At 46.5% G+C, this 19,166-nt stretch overlaps 1 protein-coding gene across 2 annotated transcripts; it reads right to left on the reverse strand.

Moving 5' to 3' along the window:
• Positions 1-521: 521 nt before the first annotated feature.
• IL22RA1 (interleukin 22 receptor subunit alpha 1) lies at positions 522-15,266 on the reverse strand. Of its 2 annotated transcripts, XM_084652561.1 has the most exons (8): positions 15,098-15,266; positions 11,819-11,951; positions 8,778-8,959; positions 7,310-7,494; positions 6,292-6,427; positions 5,320-5,441; positions 1,215-2,198; positions 522-758 (listed from the first exon to the last, which is right to left on the reverse strand). In XM_084652561.1, exons 1-8 carry the CDS (start codon positions 15,234-15,236, stop codon positions 753-755), a joined length of 1,887 nt encoding a protein of 628 aa, XP_084508687.1. In that variant the 5' UTR covers positions 15,237-15,266; the 3' UTR covers positions 522-752. The 2 variants fall into 2 exon arrangements, with proteins under 2 accessions (XP_084508687.1, XP_084508686.1); XM_084652560.1 differs by having other exon boundaries at positions 522-2,198.
• Positions 15,267-19,166: the final 3,900 nt, after the last annotated feature.

A 19,166-nucleotide genomic window follows, 5' to 3' on the forward strand; every position in this document is an offset into this window, starting at 1 on the left:
AAACCTGGACTCACGCGAAAAATGTTTGCAACGTACAGGGGAAATACAATTGTAACATATTACTGTAACCCGCTCCAGTTTATAAAATTATTAACAGGTTCCCTGGCTCCATTGCCAGAAGTGGAAGTGAACACAGCAGGAAAAAGCCACTGAATGATGAAATGATGGAACTGTGATAAAGAACTTGGGTTGGATTGTACGTGAACCAATCCAATTAGCTTTTTTTCCAAATAAATATTTACCTAAAAACATCAATAGAAACATTTAAAACAAGCCAGTGAATTGGCAGCTATTGCCTTCGTTATGATGCTTCATCTCTTTATTAGTCGCCCTTATTCATTCCTCATTTAAGACAGAGATATTAAAAATGGAAAAGACACATCCGTTATTCCTCCTATAAGCCCAGGGGAGGAGGAGGAGTCAGGTATTCAGTGGATATTACAGTTTGTCTTAGCCAAAAGCCAAAGGGAAAAGAGTGTAACTTGAACTAACCCTTTTTTTCTGGTGACATTGACAGGAGAGACAGTTTGCAATCAGCTTTATTCAGAATCTCTGATAGAGTCCGGCTGACCAGTGATGCACAACCAACAAATGCACAATGAGACTCCAGGCCCAGCCTGTAGTCTTCTTGCTTTAAACAAAATCTGCTTAAAAATACTATTACCATCTGGGAAATGACCATTCATGAGATCCTCTCCAAATGAGATTTGTTTCTTGCTGTGACTTCATCCGGAGCTGAACTTCCCCAAAGTTTAGATCTGAGATTTTGGTGAAAAGAAACAGGCGTCAGCTACGAAATCTGGGTCCTGCCCCAAACTGACCCAAATTTTATGGGGGTTGAATCTGGCAGGTGAGCTTGGGCTCCCTCTCTAGTTTTAAAATAGGCCAACTTTTAGGTGTAATCAATTTGACAACATCCAAGAATCAAAGAGCTAGGTATTATTAAAGTGCAAAGATAACATAGCTTTTCTGGAAGCAGTGCAGTTAGTAAAGGCACTCATGCCTGTGACAATGTAGGGCCAGATTCTAACACTCTTATGCATGTTGATTAGTACCTTACTCAGCGAGTAGTTCCATTTATTTCAGTGAGGACGCTTGCCCAGTAGGGCACTCTTTAATGTGAGTAAAGGTTGGCAGAATCCAGCCCTTAAAAATCATTCAATGCTGTGGTAATACATCAGTGTGTTTTCATCCTGGCCATGCTCTCACTGTACCTTTAAATCCAAGTCTCTGAACAACATAGTCAAAAGCATGTCATTGTCCTGGATGGAGCCAGAGGCATGGGGTGCAAAGGTGTTTAGTTCTAGGCAGCCTGGCTCCCTTGCTGCCGATAACACATCTGTTGTTTGAAAGTCCGGAGGCTTCAGTTTGTTTTCAGGATATGACAATGAATCTAATGACATCAACTGGCCTGTGCTGCATTCCCCGGGGAGGTCATCACAGGTACAGACTGACTTTAGTAAGGGGGAGGAGGATGACGGAGAATGCCCATCCTCTGAGACAGAGTTTGTGTCAACTGTCAGCAAGGACAGCAATGGCAGCAACCCTGCCATCTGCCGTCTGTAGTTTCCACCTTCCTGCAGCAGAGACAGTGACTGCTGGGGCATGTGCAGCTTAGCTTCCTCACAGTCTGTCTGGAGCATCAACTGCTGCATTGGCCCCATGGAGAACGCCACTCCTGTCATGTCAGTGTCACTGCTTTCCCATAATTCTCTCTCTACCAGCTTCGGCCTCTGCTCCTTGTAGTTCTCATCACAGTACCTGTCGCCTGGTGTCTTGGTTTTAAGTTTGCCAATGACAAACCTTTCAGGAGAAACATCCTGCAGCATCTGGTCTGACTGAGAATTCCTCCTGTTGATGCATCTTGGGCTTTCGATGCACACTCCATATGTCAAGGCCAGAGGTTTCTTGTTCAGCGTGCATGGTAGATTTTCCTGGGCTATTTGAGGAGTGTATGCAGAAGGAAAACCATTTGCTTGGTTGACTGGCTGAATGATGGGCTGAAATGCCAACACATTGGCCTGTTGTTGATAGGCAGTTATTGGCAAAGGGAATAAAGACGTCTGCTGCAGCATGTTAATCGGCATTAACTGTACATCTGGGGTGTACAGAACAGGTTTGGATAAATCATTAATGGGGCTTATAATATGCTCCACTGTCAGCATGAGGGGCTGGAAGGCTGAAATCCCTCTGAAGTCCTGTCGTGGTAGAAAGACAAACGTTAGTAGCAATGAAGCTGTGAGTTTTCAAAGTTTATTTTATATTATTGCAAAATCCCTTTGGGAAACTCTGCATAGGAGCTTGCAATCCGCCATACTTGACGTGCCTTAATGGAGGTCTGATTTTAAGAAAGTGCTGAGCATCCATCTTCTAAAAATCAAGTCCCTCTAAGTTATTGCCAGTTGGGCACCCAAGAATGGAGGCACCCAGAATCACTAGTCACTTTTGAAAACTTAGACTGTAAAGAATAATAAAAGTGTTGCTTTTGGGGTTCACAATTTTGAAACCGTCCAGCAGATCATCACCTCAAAGTCAGCCCTTCTCCAAGGAGAATAAACCCAGCTTCCTTAACTTTCTTAACAAAGTCTTCAGACCTGACATCACCTGTGTTGCCGTACGCTGAAACTCGCCTTAACAATCTTTGCTGAGCTAGAATGGCCAGGCTGCATTTCCAAAGGAGAGCTACACATACCTCACACAATTACCTCTTCTGGACAGTTATCTGCCAATTCTATTTTTGGTGGGATAAGTCTCATGGCTGGAATATTGGTGTAGAGGGGTGTATGTTGTTGGGGAAGGGAAGGCAGGATAAAAAGGGAGGAGATACATCAAGAATATATGCACTCGTTCTGAGGTCCAGAAGGTCTGGATCAGTTGAAAGTCTCTGGGTAAAGACAAAAGGGGTAAAACAATAGGGGTGATGTCATGGTAGGTGTCTACTCTAGACCACCAAATCAGGAAGAGGAGGTGGATGAGGCATTTCTAGGACAAATAACAGAACTATCCAAAACACAAGACCTGGTAGTCATGGGGGACTTTAACTACCCAGACATCTGCTGAAAAAGTAATATGGCAAAACACAACATTTCTAAAAAGGTCTTGGACTGTACAGGGGAGAACTTTTCATTTCGGAAAATGGAGGAAGTAACCAGAAGGACAGCTACATTAGACTTGATTCTGACCAAGAGGGAGGAATTGATAGAACATCTGAAGGTGGAAGGCGATGTGGGTGAAAGGAATCATGAAATGATAGATTTCATGACTCTAAGGACAGGAGAGACAGAGCAGCAGAACAAGGACAATGGGACTTCAAAGCAAACTTTAAACAATACCTAAGGGGAAAAGGAGTTCAGGACAGCTGGCAGTTTCTCAAGGAGATAATATTAAAGGCACAACTACAGGCTATCCTGATGAAAAGGAAAGACAGGAAAAATAGTAAGAGGCCAGTATGGATCCATCAGGAGCTCTTTAATGACCTGAAAATCAAAAAAGGAATCCTACAAAAAGTGGAAACATGGATGAATAGCTAAGGAGGAGTTACAAAAGAAGAGCACAAGCATGTAGGGACAAAATCAGAACGGCTAAGGCACAAAATGAATTACACCCTACCAAGGGACATAAAAGGCAATAAGAAGCAGGTCTTTAAATACATTAGGCACAAGAAAAAGATGAAGGGAAATGTAGGTCCTCTATTTAGCGAGGAAGGAGAGCTAATAACTGATGACATCAAGAAGGCTGAGGTGTTTAATGCCTATTTTGCTTCATGCTTTACTATAAAATTAATGGTGCCCAGATAACTCAACACAATTAATACTAACAAGGCAGAAGGAACACAAGCCAAATTAGGTAAAGAACAGGTTAAAGAATATTTAGATAAGTTGGATGTATTCTAGTCAATAGGATCTAATGAAATTCATCCTTGGATATTTAAGGAACAAGTTGAAACAATCTTAGAACTGCTAGCAATTATCTTTGAGAACTCCCGGAGGATGGGCGAGGTCCCAGAAGAATGGAGAAGGACAAACACAGTACCTCTCTTTAAAAAAGGGAACAAAGAGGACCAGGTGAATTATACATCAGTCAGCCTAACTTCAGTACCTAGAAAGATACTGGAACAAATTATCAATCAATCAATTTGTAAGTACCTGGATGATAATAGTGTTAGAATAGCCAGCATGGATTTGTTAAGAACAAATCATGCCAAACCAGTCTAATTTCCTTCGTTGACAGGGTTACTGGCCTAGTGGATGGGGGAAAGCTGTGATATATCTTGATTTTAGTGAGGCTTTTGATACAGTCCCACATGACAGTCTCATAAGCAAATTAGGGAAATGCAGTCTAGATGAAATTACTATACTGTAGGTGCATAACTAGTTGGAAGATGGTACTCAAAGGAGTCATACATGGTGTGCTGTCAAACTGGGACAGCAGAGAGTGTCAATCTGGGTCCAGTATTGTTAAAATATTTTCATTAATAACTTGGATAGTGCAAAGTACCACATTGAGGAAGGTAAAATTAAATGGACAGTTACAAAATGGGGAATGGCTAGGTAGTGGTTCTGCTGAGAAGGATCTGGGGGTTCGAGAGGATCACAAATTCAATCTGACTCAACAATGTGATGCAGTTGCAAAAAGGACTAATATTCTGAGGCGTATTAACAGGAATGTTGTATGGAAGACACTGAAGGTAACTGTCCCATTCAACTCAGGACTGGTGAGACCTCAGCTGGAATACTGTACCCAGTTCTGAGCGCCACACTTTAGGAAAAATGTGGACAAACTGGAGAGAGTCCAGAGGAGAGCAACAAAAATAATAAAAGGTTTGGAAAATCTGACCTATCAGGAAAGGTTAAAAAAAAAAACCTGGGCATATTTAGTCTTGAGAAAAGAAGATAGAGGGAGGACCTGATAACAGTCTTAAAATATGTTAAGGCCTGTTACAGAGAGCACGGTGATCAACTGTTCTCCATGTCCACTGAAGGCAAGACAAGAAGTAATGGGCTTAAATCTGCAGCAAAGGAGATTTAGGTTAGATATGAAGAAAAGCTTTCTAACTCTACAGGTAGTTAAGCTCTGGAATAGGCTTCCAAGTGAGTTTGTGGAATCTCCATCATTGAAGGGTTTTAAGAACAGGTTAGACAAACACCTATCAGGGATGATCTAGGTTTACTTGGTCCTGCCTCAAGCACTGGGGGTTGGACTTGACTTGTCAAGGTCTCTTCCAGCTCTACATTGCTATAATTCTGTGATCCTATTCAAATGGATTCACATTCTCCCATGCATATTAAACATTTTCTGTAATGACTTAAGGACACTTACCAAAGACTTCGGCCGTGCTGTGCGTTGTTTGATGTATTTATAGATTGCATAACATACCACAGCAAACAGCGATCCTGTAGCAAATGTAATTCCCCCAACACAGTATAGGAGCCAGGTGTTATCTGTTCAGTGGGGAAAAAAAATGCAATTTAGCCTCACAGAATAGGATTGGAAATAATGTGCTGGATCATCTAATCCATCCTCCAGCATTCAGTTCTTAGGCCTTAACGGTGCCGTTAAGCACAACAGCTGTTTTCCACCATGCTCCTTATTGCTGCTTGAGATCGTCACTTTTTTCCCCATTCCTAATGGACTGGTGAGAATAAATTGATCCCACTCCTTCTTATAACTCTGAGTGTAATTGCAAACTGACTCTCCTAGGCAGAACATGCCCAGGACCCCATGGTTAGCTGTATCTGATTGCACAAAGGCCTTGGGGTAGTGGAAACTTCAAATAGAGGAATAACATGCTTCTGGACTGTACTCCCTGATGTAGTGGTTCTCAAACCTTTTCATGGAATGGACCCACCTCTTAACAGAGTGTCACATGGACACCTCCCTTCCCATGGGCAGCAGGTATTGAAGGCCCCACCCACGCTCTGCCCCAAGGCCCTGCCCTCACTCCCCCTGTCTCCCAAAGCCAGTGGGGCCTCAGCTCCAGCTGATGGCCTGGAGCTCAGGGCTCAGGCCAGCAGCCAGGGGCTGGGGCGGCCAGGGGTGGCTCGGGCCAGCCAGCAGCCCTGGGTGGCTTGGGGGTCAGGTCAGCCAGCGTGGCTGGGACGGGACTCCTCTGGCCACAGCGGGGAGAGGAGAGGGAGAAGGGGGAGGAGTGCTCAGAGCTTCAGCGGGCGGAGGGGTGGAGCCTTGGGTGGAAGGGGCAGGGCCAGTGCTGGCTTCACCCACCACCCACGTCCTCTCCTATTTCCAACTACACGGGCCTCTAATTCAGACGTGCAGATTTAGCAGGCTCACCTGGTAACGTACTAATGGAAAACACACGAGGCTGGCTTCTTTTTTCTAAGTGCTTGAGATATATTGTGACATTATATTCAGTGTCTGGGTTCAAGTCAGAAACTTCAAATTCTTTGTTGTTCTCATTCTTTTCCCACTGTTAAAACAAAACAAAACAAAAAAAACCCAAAGCAGAGATTTGTATTTTAAAGAGGTTAAATTATTTAATTACTTCAACTCCAATTAAAAAAAAAACAAAAAGTTTGCATTTACAAATAAAATCCTCACCTGACTCTTACTAATAACCCCCAAGATTAGCAAAACATCTAATTAGTTTTCCACCATTAGGTTGTTTCCTTTTTGTATTTCACTTCCCTGAGACAATGAAGATAGTACAGCTGGTTGGATAATTTTCACTGCAACATATTTCCATTGCAAAATGATATTTTGACAAAACTGATATTTTCCACAAAATCACATTGATGTTGATAAAATTTTTTTAGGAAAACATTGAGGAAAAACTTTCAAAAGTGTCAAAAGAGCCAGTTTTGACATTTTTGGAACAAAGAGTTTTGATTTTTCATTTTTAAACAACTTCTCATTTTGAAATGTATATATAAAAAGAGAGCTAAAATTGAAACAAAATATTTCAGCTGACCCACAATGAATGTTTCGTGAAAAAATTTGAAATTGTTGGTTTTTTGACCCCATTCAGAATGAAAAAAGTTTCAAAATCTTGAAATTTTTCATGGGACAGATTGAAAATCCATTTTCCAACCAACCCTCCCAAATAGGTCACGTTCCCATTTGAGTCTGGTCAGTTTCTAGTCAGTTGTAGGATTGGGCTTCTCTGAATATCAAAGATACTGAAAATTCTCTTCTTCAGAATTCTTACAGAATTCAGGTTCTTCAGAAATCCCATCTAGCATGAATTCACTTGTATGCCTGCCCTGCCCTGCCCTGCCCCACATTTTATTCAGACAAAAAAGGCTGGGTTTTACAAAAGCCAACGGTTAGTGGATCTGTGGAGGTGTGTTACCTCTTGGTGCGTCTTTTGGCTGAATAGCGTCATGTGGTAATCGATGGTACCAAATCTGCTGTAGATGTCTTCCACAGTTAGCTGGGAGCCATCCTCATCTCTTAGAGGAGTGTAGGGGGGTTGGATGAAAAACTTTATGGATCTAATGCTAGGAACGTATTTCACCTCCGGCTTTCCAATAGTAGCTAAGAAGATGGAGAGTGGGCAATGTCATTTAACTAGACGAAAGATGATAAATTACTAGAGCATCTGTTTAGCGAGTATAATTATTGCTTCTGACATTGTACAGTGCCCTTCAGCCCGATATGCCCAACAGCCTAGAGTTATTAAACTTTTATGGAGCTTTATAAAATGTGGCATCAATCATTCCTTATCGCAGGCTGTGGAAGAGTCACTGTGAATGCTAAATTCTCAAATAAACTGAAGGGCAAGTGTCAAAAGAAATCAAACAAGATTGCAGGTGGAGGCAAAACGTTTGATCAGCTGTGAGTTAAAAGCAACCACCTGTAGCACCTCAGGGTCACATAGCCTTAAAAATCAAACTGTAGAGAATGGCCGTGGGGCACAATAATCCCACCTTGAGATGCACCCCAAAGAAAGGTGAATTTCTAATAGTTAGGGATACTACATGGCAGTTTGATAGCGTGTTTCATACAAGGATGTTAAAGAGCTTTGGAAACACTGAGGCCTATACCTAAAACCTAGGTCGACCTAGCTACATCACTCAGGGATGTGAAAAATTCACACCTCTGAGAGATATAGTTTAGCCAACCTAAGCCCCGGTATAGATACACCTAGGTTGATGGAAGCACCACTGTAGAATTTAGATATAGGTATACCCTAAGTCTCACAATGCCCCTGTGAAGTAGGCATGGTAAATATTACCCCCATTTTACAGAGAGGGAAAAATTAGGCAGAAAGAAGTTATGGGACTTGTCCAAGGCCACACTGTGAATCAGTGGCAGAGATAATTTGGAGGTGGGATTATGTTACATATCCATAAAGCTGACAGATTATCACAGCTCCAATCTCACAGCTCACAATATCACAGCTCCAATCTCACAGCTTCCATGACTAGGTCCGTGGCTGCTCACAGGCTCCCATCATACCCCTGTTAGTGTCCCGCTGAGTCTCGCTATCCCTTAATAGAGCCCACAAGTGCACTAACATGGGCAGTTGCTCCTTCAGAGATATCTGGCTTTCCAGGGGAGGTCAGGAGCCCTCCTCCACCTCCAACCCACTCTGAACACAAAATGTCAGCAGGAGCCCAAAGCCCCCTAGTCGAACTCCTTCCTGTCTGGCATCACAGTCTCTTTCAGAGGGGGAACACCCACAAGCCCCTTCCCATAGTGGGCTTTGTCCTGCAACGCTGAAGCCAATGGACATGTCGCAGTAGACATCAATGAGAACAGGACTGAGCCCACAGTATTCAGGTGTGGTGTTAACAGACTCCAGCCATGTCCCTTACTGTCTTCTCTGGGGTAGAATCTCTGTGAAGGGACCCAGTCAGAGGAGCAGCAGTTCTGGATTACAGCCCTCACTCGAGCATAGTAGCGCTCTCTGAAGTTTTCCGTCTCGTGAGTGAGGTTACAGAAGGGCTGCGTGATGTTCTGGCATTCACTTTTCTGAAGCCAGTCTTCGTCCCCGTACCTAAGAGAAGACAAAGTGACTATTCTCAGTCTGCCCCGTTGGATTGCTAGAATATATTTTACACACTCATAGACACACCCGTATGCGTGCTCCCTAAATATTTGAGATCTGCAATATCAAAGTAATGACTAACACCAATGCCACTATTTTCTGCTTCTCGTATGCTTTTCAGAGCAGGGTCTCAGAGCATTTTGCAAATATGAGTGAATTAAGCCTCAGAATGCTCTTGTGAAGTTTCATTTTACACACCTCCATTTTACAGATGGGGAAACTGAGGCACAAAGCAGGGAAGTGACTTACCCAAAATCAGCAGTCAATCCCAGAATAGAACCCAGGTCTTATAGCTCCCAGACCCAAAGTGATTTCTAGCCCTCTATAAATGACTCAATATACAGATTTGGGACATACAATTACTGGGTCGTTTAAAGATTCTTTTCTTTCAGCCACTGATAAGAGTTTCTTCAGAGAGTGGGTAACTTTTTGTCCTATCTCTTTACAAAAAAGGGGCTTGTTTACATGAACAACAGAATCAGTGTCACAAAGGGGCCAGGAAGTACACACAACTCATATTCACTGCAGCTGACAAAGACCTTGAACAGATTAAAGGTGACATTTGCAGAGCTGGGTGCCTAACGTTAGATACTTATATCCTTTATCTGGACGCTTACAGAGGCCTGATTTCAAGAAGGGCTTTGCACCCCTCTACCGTGCAATGAGTACCTGTGGGAACCCAGCTACTTTCTGTATTTAGGTTCCTAGATATGGATTTGGGTGCATGTCGACACCCAACATGGAACATTTTGACCCTGTTTACTAGAGGAAACTCCAATTCTGAGCTTTGGATCATAAGGCAGGTATATAAGGAGCACATGCCCTCTCTGCCTTTTCTGGAAGGGGTTCAGTAATCCACTGCTGTGTTTGCCGGCTGGTAACCAGGACCCAAGAGGAGAATTTTCTTATACATGGAGCCTTCCACGCAGCAGCCAGTCTCACTGTATGTGTGTATCCTACCCAGGACCCCAGCTAATCTGGGATCCACATGGCCCATAGGCAGGAGCTGTGCCACCACCAGGTGATGGTAATCCAGGCAGCAGAGTGAGCTACTGGGAATGGGCTGTTCTTATCTCTGCTGGAAGAGGCTCCTTGCATAGATTGTTTCTCCTCCTCTCAGGGGAACTGTAAGGAGAAGCTGACCCCAGATGCCAGTGCTTAATTTGTAATGAAAGAAGTGCTGGGGATCAAGCAATTTTTTTACTTTCATAACTGATGCGGCAAGACCAGAGGTGCCAGGGCTATGAACTGCCCAGGCTAGATGTGCCGGGGCTCAGCCCTGCCAAGCCCTGGCACAAAATAAGCACTGTCAGAAGCTCCCTGTAGCTTGGCAGCTAGAGCAGTTACCCATCAGAGCACAGGGGTTGAAGTCAGCCTTTTTCATTAATTAGTATAATTAACACACATCTGGGAGCTGAATGGTTAATGAGCTGGCTGCACTCTTTCATCTGCTGCTCCTGGCGCCTGCCTGATTATGGAATCTGTCTGTGTCTTGCTTGGAGAAAGTGTTGCCCGTTGGTAAAAGCATGGGGAGGGTGTGGGTTCCATCACCAACTCTGCCACTGAATCATTGTGTGTAAATTCGCTGTAAAATTTGCCAGCTGAGAACCCATCCAAAACCCAATGAAGCGAATGGAAAGACTTGCTGAGTTCAATGATCAAGCCCTGGGTGATCAGGACCCTACAGCAGACATGTTCAATGGACAGGGGCTCCCAGCTAGTGGCTGGATTCACCCTGGGCCTGATACTGCAGCCTTTATGCTTAGCAGCATTTACCCAGCTATAGTCCCATTGCAGCTCACATGAGTAAGTGTAGGTCAGGAAAAGAACAGGGTTGCATAATTGGGTCTTGCATGTGTCTCATGTACCACCACAGATGCAGCCCGGGACCTCATGGCCTGTAGGACCAGATGATCCACACAGGAGCCTCCTTGTATAAACTGCATTTTCTCTTGGGGCTCTTGACTAACTGCTAATCCAGCGTGATCACTGTTGCTGACACACAGCAGGCTTGGGCAGGGATGGCAGGGCTGGGGTTAGAGAGTGACAGAACTGTGAGCTCTCCTAGAAGAAGACCCCACCGCACTCTGGCCCAGCTGGAGGATTGCAAGAAAATTCTAATGGCCAATTATCTGAAGTCCCCCTGGGCACAGTCTGGGAAATGTTATGTGGCCTGTTTCTAAGCCAGCTCTCAAATGCCCATGACTGTACCAAGAAATAACCCCAACCTCTCCCTCCCCACAGAGCGGAGGCTGGGCTCTGCAGGGCAGAAAATATGTGCTGCTTAGAAATGGCTGGAAAATGAACCAACAATAATAATCATAGAACTGAGTTTGTTTTTCATTTGATTTTGTTTTTGCCAAAAGTTTTCCACCCATCACTGGTTCTGGAACAATCATTTGAAGCTCTTCTATAGTCTTGCTCATCTGTTTAGCTCAAATCACTTTACCAAAGGATGGGCAGTATTTCACAGATAGGGAAACTGAGGCACAGAACAGCCTACAGTCCCACAGTAGGTCAGTAGCAGAGCAGGGATTAGAACCCCAACCGCTAGCCCAGGGTCCTTATCCACTGGGCCGGAGAGCTTTCAGTTTCCATTCATTCCTTCTTAACTGACAATCACTCTCCAGCTGAGATTAACTCCGAGACCCTTGAGCTCAGTTCCAAGCAGTGTCATTTCCCTGGCAGTCAAAGAAGCAGCCACTGGCAGCTAAACCTGCTTTCCTGATCCAGCCCTTTTCTCCCTGAAATCCAGGAACTCGACACCCATTCAAGCAGGGCCCCAAGGAGAAGGCAAAGCCCACATACCGTTTGTACTGGACTTCATACACCGTGCCTGGGGGAGTCTCTGCTTCGCTTTCCCACTTGAAGATGTTCTCAAAGTTTGTAGAACTAAAGGCTGCATGTTTCAGAAGCGGTGACCTCTCTGCGATCGAACAGCCTAGAGGAATGAGGCAGCTAGCATTGAAAGGCACCTTCCAAATCATAACGCCAGGGTTTCCAGCTTTGCCACAACACTCAGCCAGCTGCGGGGGTGCTAGCTAGCTCCATGGTAGTGATCAAGGACTACAGAGTATGCCCATTACAGTCACCTGGAGAGGGGCTGAGGACCTGGTGTTTGGATCTGGACTGAGCTTAGGCTGGGGCTGGGGTTGAGGCCAGTATTGCTGGAGACAGCCTGCGATTCTGCAGTAGTGCACTTAGCACAACAAGCAACATGCGACAGGTCAGATCCTGAGCTGGACCCCCCAAGCATTCAGCACAGCTCGTGGGGCGTAGTGAGGGGCAACAGTGCCTTTACACCATCTCTGCATGCCTGTAGACCTCGAGCTGTCCAGGCCTCTGGCTGGTTCCCTGAAAGCTGCTCCGATTTACACCATCAGTTCAAAGGGTCATTCAGGCAGTCCCGAATCAGCTAGATGTAAAGGGGTGCTGGCCACACTTCCTTTCCCTGGGACATGCCCACGCTGGCCATGGGGAGGGTGGGTGGAGACTAAGCTCTTGGGGCGAGGACCATCTTTCTGCCATGTGTCTGTACAGTGCCTAGCACAATGGGGCCCTGTTCCTTTGGTTGGGGGGCCCCTAGATGCTACTGCAATAAATATAATAAGTGCCACTCTAGTGGCTTGATACCACCTGAGGATTCCCCTGCTCTGGGTAACAAAGGCAGCTTGCCAGGTACAATCCATACCTCCTGTCCCTCTCGCTTTCCTCTCTGCCTCTTCCCTGGGCAGTGAGGAGCATTATGCTAAAGTCTGGGGTGTCACTTCCTGGCTGACCTAGCTGAACCCTGGATGAATGAGTGCAATGAACCTCTCCTGCCGAGAGAAGTCTGCCAGCTAGTTGGGTTGGGTTCAGGATGACTGTACAGTGAGCAATACTCAGAGGAATTGTGAAGGGCCTGACAGTGGACTCTGGCCTGGGAGCATCAGGGTGAAGACAACTCCCCAGCTACATGACATCTGGCTTAATCAGGCTCAGCCCAGGAGCTTGGCTCTGGGGAGCAGGGAAATCACTTGACCTTTCTCTATGTGGTCTAAAGAGCTAGCTCTGCCTGGCAATCAGCCCAGCAAGACGCTGATGTGAGCCACTGACCAGCGCTCAGGCTTTGGGCTCCCTTCAGAGCACTTACTAATGTAAATACACAAAGCAAAGTTTTCCCGCGACATATTCGTGCTACCTGCTGGTCTGGAATGCAGCCGAGGGAACTGATCCAGGCTCTTGTGTTTAGCATCTAACCCTCAAAGAGGCTGTGTTTACACAGCATGCCCCAGCAGTCCCTCTGGAGCCAGTGACCTACATTTTCAGAAGTCACTAGGTGCAGCCGAAGCGACAAGGAAACATACTGGTACCATGCGATAAGTAAACGGGCTAGCCAGATTCTGCCCTGATGGACGTCCCTGTTCTGAGTGAGAGCTGTTCGGGGCGGGGCTGCGCCTGTCTCTGTCTGTGCATGGCCCAGCACAGCTGTCCTCTGGGCACAAGGGCAGTGCACATGGATAGTAATGTGGGCAGTGGTGGGGGCAGAAAGAGGGCAGGATGTGTCCCTAAGTATGCCCGAGGGTGAAATGCCCTCTGTGGGCTCCTGGAACCAGGCCTGAGGGCTGACTCTGCGGCCCCTGTGCTCACATAGCCAGCCTCGGAAAGATGCTGCTCCTGGCACTGCTCAGCATAAAAGGGTTGCTGCTGCCTTTTCTCTTGCCCTACTGTCCCAGAGCGCCCCCTGGGGGTCAGCATGTGGCTCTGAGTCTTCCTCTTCCCACGTGGGAGCGGGAGCGAATGCCATCTGTGTGCTATCTCCACACACACCCAGCCTGCTTGCTCCCCACAGAAGTCCCTTTTGCTCAGATGTGTCCTGGAAGGGGCTCTGCAGGGCTTGGGAGAGCAGGAGAGAGGGGGGCAGAGGCCTGGCCATGGTCCGTGGTACTGGAGAACCTGCTGGATTCCTGCACAGACACCGGAGCGAGTTAACCTAATTGGGAGATGCCATAGGTCCCACTGTCCCCTCTGTGGCCGCTACTTAGCATTCCCAGGGGAACCCAGCCACTGGCAGAAGGGGTCCCAACAGAACATGGGGGAAAAAGGGGCTTTGCATGCGGATGGCTCCATCTGCCATGGATTCGGGGGCACATTTCAAACAGATCTCGGGGATCCATGGTGCAGAGAGACCTGAACCCTTCTCCACCCTGACCCCTCTCCTGAGGATCCCACTGTTGAAGGGGGTGACGCGGCTCCTTAGTCATTAAGCTCAGCTCTTCGCCTGGTATATTTGCTGACGGTAACTGGCCTCAGCTATGGGGCTGCCTCCTGCAGAAACCCAGCCAATGATCCGACCCCAATGATCCCTCTACCTCCCTTCCCCCGCCAGTTTCCTATTGCACCTTCCTCCATCCCCAAGGTCTGCTAATTCCGAGAGGGCCTGATCCAAAGCCCATTGAAGTCAATGGGCGCCTTTCAGTGATTTAGAAAGGCTTTGGATCAGGCCTCCTAGTCCTTCCCTTGCTAATCCGTACATCAGCGCTACAAAAACAACTAAGATTGGAGCAATGCCGGCAGAGACCTTAAAAACTAACCCAAGCAGAAGCAAACTCTCTAGGTCAGTGGTTCTCAACCAGGGCCCTGGGGCCCCGTGGGGAGCTGCGAGCGGGTTTCAGAGGGGCTACCAAGCAGGGCCAGTGTTAGGCTTGCTGGGACCCAGGGCAGAAAGACGAAGCCCCATCTCCTAGGACTGAAGCCCAGGACCCTAAGTCCCACCACCCGGGGTTGAATCTGATGCCTGAGCAATGTAGCTTTGCCAGGGCCCCTGTGGTGTGGGGCCTCAGGCAACTGCCCTGCTTGTTACCCCCTAAAACCAGCCCAGGCTTTTATGTGCAGAAAACCAGTTCTTATGGCACAGGTGGGCTGTGGAGTTTTTATAGCATGTTGGTGGAGGCCTCAGAAAGAAAAAGGTGAGAACCCCTGCTTTAGGTCTCATTTCAGGGCAGCCACATAACAGCCACCCCTGCTGGGGGAGCCAGCCCCTGCACCAGTAAAACCACTGAAGACCGTGGTTCCCCTGGTCAAAAGGAAATGAAAGCCAGTACTTACCCATCAGGGAACAGACAGCCCAAAAGATCAGAGGCTCCTTCATGAATGACTCTGTGAGCTGGGATGGTAAGATGGGGATTTTTCCCAAGCCCAGGTGAGTCACCTCTGAAGGGAAGTAATTTCCTGTCTTCGGGAGCATAAGCCACGCGGCCAGGAAGGAGCTACCAGCCTGCCTTCATTCCCGTCGGAGCACATGAGGCTGTGCGCGCACAAGAGGGAATGGGAGTCCACTCACACACTGTGTTGTACAAAGGTGCACAAGGAGTGAAAAGTTCCCTACTTTTTGAAGGGGAGCCAAGTGCCTGTTTTCTGATAAGGAACTGCCTGCCTGAAAGCCCTTGCTGGTATTTCCCATCTGGGGCTGGCTTTTCTGGTCTGGCAGCTTTGCCTCTGTTACTTTAAAAGGCAAAGCTGGTGTCATGATTACGTAACCTCTGCCAACAAGGCAGCTAGTTACATTGGAAACACCCTGTGGCTGCTTCCCTTACTCCAAAACCACCCACCTCACTTGTTAGTGAGCTCTATACCTGTTGCTTGCATTAGAATTGGCTGGCTGACGTGCAGCACTGCCCTCTATGGAATGGAATCTGAAGTGATCAACTGTGTGTCATAGCCCCTATATCATTGGCTAGCTATGAAGATTTTCCTGTAGCTCAAGCAATAGGGGCCTGGGCTTTTGGAGCCGAGCTGTATCCCTTATTACAGCTGTGAAGTTCCAAGTGACCACTACAGCCAACCCATGAACAACCATCCTACTGTAGATGTGGCTGCTTGTTACATAACGTTCCCCCCAAAAATCATGGGTTTAGCCCCCTCAAAAAAAAATCATGAGATTTAATCTTTATTCAGGGCTCTTGTTCTTTGCCTTCTTGTCTTTGAGCCTTTTGGGCACCTTCAGGTCACAGTTTCAGGCTTTTCTCTACAACCACAAGGGACAGAGACTTCTTTTTAAAAGGCTGAGCGTCTCACCTAATCCTATGCATCCAGGAGCTGGGGCTTTAAGAACAAACCAAGTATCACGAGACTTTCAATAGAGCCATGAGAGTTGGCACTGCTGCACACTCTGTTTGGCTTGGAAGAGTTCCCAGGCACAGCGACTGTGTGTGCGTAGCCGTGGAAAAGCCCCCACTCCCTGCAAGCTATCTGCTCCCGGACTCTAAGGTACAGTAACTTCCTAGTTAGCAGATGGATTCCTGCTTGGATATTTCTGGGGTTTGTATTATCAATTGCTCAGTATCTTACTGTTCATAACAGAGTGAAATCCTGGGGCTTAAGTATTGCCTAGGCCTATCCTGGCCTACTACATAAATCTGGGTTTCACCTGAGGCAGAGCAAAACAGCCACCCCCCCGACATCTAGCTGCTACCACCACTAGAGCTTTGGCCCAAGCAAATGGCTGATCAATGAGATCACCCTCAAAGCATTCCCTGAATGTGTAACAGAGCTGCGCTATGAACTGGTGGGGGCCAACCTCTCGGCCCCATTCTGGGGTGGGAACTTGGTACTCTTTAAAGCCAATTTAAAAATCCGAAATACTTGGTTTCCCCTTTCATTTCTCCTTGGAGTTTGGTTTAGGTGCAAAGCTTTTCTCCCAAGCACAAACCATCTCAAATGAGCCTGGGGCGCAACTTACAACCACTTTAAATTAATTACAGACACTCATCAAATACAGTAGTAAAGCCCTGTGCACCATAACCTGGTTGTGATGTCCTGAAGGCCAAACATATATTAGGAAAATACCATACCTGATGTCTATGCAGTCCCTGGCCTTGATCCTCTATTATTCTCTAGTACTCTACCTCAGATTTTTCTCTAGCACCCATCCCAGTAGGATATAAGCCCTGATGAATGCTCCGAGTGCGCCACAAATTCATAGAAAAGCTTGTGTATGTATCCCTCCCACCTCACCTGGGCAAGCTGTAGAAGTCCAACCAGTTAATTAAGCAAAACCCACCTATCAATTAACACTGCTTGTGTCTAATCACACAGCCCCATCCATCAAGGAGCTCTGTGGATGAAGACTGTAAAACTGCCCTCATATTTTCCTCCCTTCAGAACTCATGTTACTTACAAACCCATGTTGACAGGGGCTTGCTATAACTCATGATGACCTATGTAAGGACTATGGTGTGGGTGCTTGACTTCGTTCTCAAGAGCGTTCCATCACCCAAGGTGCTTTGAGATTATTATTTGAAGGCCTTGCTTGTCTGTCTTAATTTGTAGAGGGACGGAACCTGCCTCTTGGAATTTGTTTTTCTTCAGAGAGAGGGGGACCAAGCTGTAAAGCTCAGATATGGGGTTGGAGTCCAGCCTCTCCAAGTTTGTGGGGGTCTGTGAGCTCCAGTGAGGCAGAACTGGAACGAGTGTCATTCATAACACAAATGTTATGCATCCGATGAAGTGAGCTGTAGCTCACGAAAGCTCACGCTCAAATAAATTGGTGAGTCTCTAAGATGCCACAAGTACTCCTTTTCTTTTTGCGAATACAGACTAACACGGCTGCTACTCTGAAACCTGTCATTTATAACACAGCTTTAACATGAAACTCTGCTTGGAACTTTGCACCATGGGAGAAAAGGGTGAGAAGTCTTGTCATCCGATTTTGCAGTTAATAGATTTTAAGGTCAGAGCGATGATTGGATCATCTCATGTGACCTCTGCATTACACAGGCGAGAGCGTTCAACCCAGGGATTCCTGTGAACGAAGAGCACCCAGCTGCATTGTTCTACTTGCTAGACCACATATCTGCTTTCACTGACAGTAAGATCAGCGGTGCTGACTTTATGTGAGACTAAATCCCAAATCACTGAAGTTTTGCTAAAGCTTGCCAGAGTACTGCTGCTGGCTGGGTGTGTACAAACAGCCTGAAGAAGAGCTCCATGTAGCTCAAAAGCTTATCTCTTTCACCCACAGAAGTTGGTCCAATAAGAGATATTACCTCACCCATCTTGCCTCTCTAACATCACAGTGGCAGCCCCAGAGCCCAAACTTTCTAAACCACTGCCCTCCGTGGCAGGTTAGATACATAACATTTGTTGCCATTTCCCTGGGTGTTTTCACATAAAAGGTTGATTTTTTCCGTTACTCCGTTACCATGAGACTTAGCACCTCTGCAAATCAGGCCACAAACTCCCCTCAAATAAAGAAATCGGATCCCTGCCACATGCAGCAAATTCTTAGCCTACGTTCTCCTCCCAAATCTGCAGAGGGAAGCAAATCTGCTTCTGTATCTGGGTCTACGATTCTCCATACAAAGGGAGACAAAAGCAATTGTGATGTGGACATATGTCCACTGAGAACGGGACTGAGACCATCAACTCATTTCACACAGACTGACGAACAACTGTCGGATGGTAACAACTTTCAATTGCTACTCAAGTCTCGCCTGAACCAATGGTGTTGGTCCTGCTTTGAGCAGGGGGTTGGACTAGAGGACCTCCTAAAATGTCTTCCAACCCTAATCTTCCATGATTCTATGATAATACACTGAAGTCCAGATCTGGTTCTGAACCCTGCAGCTTGCTGCTGTCTCTAGTCATTATCTGATCTGAAACAGGGAGTGACCCATAATGGTGAAAGGCATTGTTGCCATTATCCATCACGTGATCTCTTCTCCTGCTTCTGGTGCTTGATCTCAGTCTCCCCATCCCCTGAAGGCTGTGAACATTAAAGACCCACATTAATACTCCCCTGCCTTTTTCTCCAAGTGTAAACTCTCTAAGGTATGTCTCAGTGTGCATGGAGAGCGCTGAGCAAAGGCAGCTCACTATTTCCCCTTTAACCAGTTTGCCTTTCTTGATCTCCTTTACCAGAATAAAACATACATATCAAGTTCATTTCAGCCAGAAACACCACAAGTAAAACACCATCAGCCCCTAGAGACGGGCACAGATCCCACCTCTGTCTAGCACCCCCTTCTTGGGTAGTTAGGGGTGGTATTGAAGCTTTGACTCTTCGCTCAGAGATGGGTAAGCAGCAAGGGAACTGCAGCCTACAACAGCAAATAGTATTCTTGGAGGAGAGATGTATGATCAGTGCTTAATTTGTAATGAAAGAGGTGCTGAGGCT

This window comes from Lepidochelys olivacea (genome assembly GCF_965140295.1).
Source record: "Lepidochelys olivacea isolate rLepOli2 genome assembly, chromosome: 19".
In the NCBI taxonomy this organism is placed as follows: domain Eukaryota; kingdom Metazoa; phylum Chordata; order Testudines; family Cheloniidae; genus Lepidochelys; species Lepidochelys olivacea.

Excerpts from the sequence above, each read along its gene's own strand:
- IL22RA1 (XM_084652560.1), bottom strand. The coding sequence starts at position 15,236 with ATGCTCCCGAAGACAGGAAATTACTTCCCTTCAGAGGTGACTCACCTG. Across the intron at positions 11,952-15,097 it reads GGCTGTCTGTTCCCTGATGG|GCTGTTCGATCGCAGAGAGG; the intron begins GTAAGTACTGGC and ends TCATTCCTCTAG. Across the intron at positions 7,495-8,777 it reads ATTCTACCCCAGAGAAGACA|CTACTATTGGAAAGCCGGAG; the intron begins GTAAGGGACATG and ends CCATCTTCTTAG.